Source organism: Habropoda laboriosa, unplaced genomic scaffold, assembly GCF_001263275.1.
Source record: "Habropoda laboriosa isolate 0110345459 unplaced genomic scaffold, ASM126327v1 scaffold1329, whole genome shotgun sequence".
Classification (NCBI taxonomy): Eukaryota; Metazoa; Arthropoda; class Insecta; order Hymenoptera; family Apidae; genus Habropoda; species Habropoda laboriosa.
Genome location: NW_017101431.1, coordinates 222857 through 224771, shown reverse-complemented (window position 1 = coordinate 224771; position 1915 = coordinate 222857). Strand labels below are relative to the sequence as shown.

The 1915-nt window shown below is 25.9% G+C and overlaps 1 protein-coding gene across 1 annotated transcript in view; it reads left to right on the top strand.

The window, feature by feature from the left end:
- LOC108578165 (nucleolar complex protein 2 homolog) overlaps positions 1–1915 on the top strand; it is a 3968-nt gene that overhangs the window by 349 nt on the left and 1704 nt on the right. Inside the window, exons 2-9 of the mRNA XM_017941447.1 lie at positions 31–254; positions 359–471; positions 581–690; positions 766–923; positions 996–1220; positions 1308–1496; positions 1584–1703; positions 1776–1909. Coding sequence (XP_017796936.1) covers positions 31–254; positions 359–471; positions 581–690; positions 766–923; positions 996–1220; positions 1308–1496; positions 1584–1703; positions 1776–1909 — 1273 coding nt within the window. The remainder of the gene's footprint in view (positions 1–30; positions 255–358; positions 472–580; positions 691–765; positions 924–995; positions 1221–1307; positions 1497–1583; positions 1704–1775; positions 1910–1915) is intronic.

Here is a 1915-nt window from a genome sequence, read left to right as displayed (position 1 = left end):
ATATGTAAAGTTGTATTTACTGTATGATAGATCAAAGTATCTATGAAGATGATGAGAGAAGTAGTGACAGTGACATGGATCCAGTAGAACATAAAAAATCATTAATGAAATTAAAGAATACAGATCCTGAATTCTACAAATATTTAAAAGAAAATGATAAGAACCTCTTGGAATTTAATATGTCAGATGATGATAATGATAGTGATAATGATAATGAATTGGATACAAGACATATACCTGATGATCATTTAGAGGTATGAAAATAAAATACTCATAAACAAATAAGAAAAAAATAATCACTTATATAGAAAAAATTAAAAAAATGAACATACTTTTCTTTTTCTTTTATACATTTTAGGTTGCTAGTGATGAGAGTGATTTTGAAGTAGATGAAGATAGTAGCACGAAGGATAAAAGAAAAGTCACCCTACAATTATTAAAAACATGGCAAGAAGGGTTTCAAAAAGACAAGTAATTTTATTATGCATTATAGAAATTAAATTTTAATTATGATTGAAGCCTTAAACAATTTATTACATGTATATTATGATAATAATAATGTTCATTTATAATGTTACAGCTCTTTGAAAACTATTAAATGTGTTGTAGAGGCTTTTCATGCTGCTTTACAAACAGTAGCTGAATCTGTTGACCCAGAATCTTTGCAATATAAAGTAGAGGGTGGTGCAGGTTAGTTTTTAAGTTTAGATTAAACTTTGTATTCATTAAGTACTTTATCTTTCAATCATTAAAATCTTTTTCCAGTGTTTAATGGTGTTGTCCAATTATGTGTATTATATTTACCGGATACATTTAAAAGATTATTGAAATTAAATTCAGAAACTCAATATCAAGTTCATAAAGCTAAGGGATTTAAGAAAGTAAAGGGTATTCTGAAATTATATTTAACAGATTTAGTTAAAGTAAGTTTTATTATTAATATTTAATTGTTGAGCATTATTGATTCTATTCAACTTATATACATTTTTCCACAGATTTTACAAAATGTAACATCATCTAATATTCTCACGGTGCTTTTAAAACATTTGCATCAAATGTTACCATATACACAGCCGTTTTCATCGTTAACTAAACCTTTATTAAAGGTTTTGTTAAAATTTTGGTCAAGTGGAGAAGAATCTGTTCGTGTTGTTTCTTTTTTATGCATATTACGTATTATAACGAGTAATCGAGAATCAGTTCTAGAAATGCTACTCAAGGTAAGAAAAGAATTTTGCCACTTATTCGTTATATAATTCAAATACAGTAAACTAATTATGTAATATTTTTAAATCAATATGTTGTAGGCAATGTATGTAAAATATGTTGAAAATTCTAAATTTGTATCACCCACAACATTACCTGGAATAAATTTTATGAGACATTCTTTAGTTGAAATATATATGCTGGATAATAATTTAGCTTACAACCATGCCTTCTTATATATTAGGCAATTAGCTATTCATTTAAGAAATGCTATGACTTTGAAGAGAAAGGTTAGACTATCTAAAATAAATATTACATGTATTATCAATTATACATATATTTTCATTGCAAACTATTATGTATTAATATTTTTATAGGAACATTTTCAAGCTGTATATAATTGGCAGTATATAAATTCATTGCGATTTTGGGCAGAATTAATAAACCTATCAAAAAGTGATTCTATGTTACATTCACTCTTATATCCTCTTGTACAAGTATGTATCGATATTTTTAATATTATAATTTATTTATTGAACGGGTATTGAAAATACGTAATCTGTTTGCAGATTATTATTGGAACAATAAAAGTTATACCAACCCCACAATATTATCCTCTGAGATTTCACTGTTTACAAATATTAATAGATATTTCTAAAGGAACCGGTACATTTATACCAGTATTACCATTTTTATTAGAGGTATGATA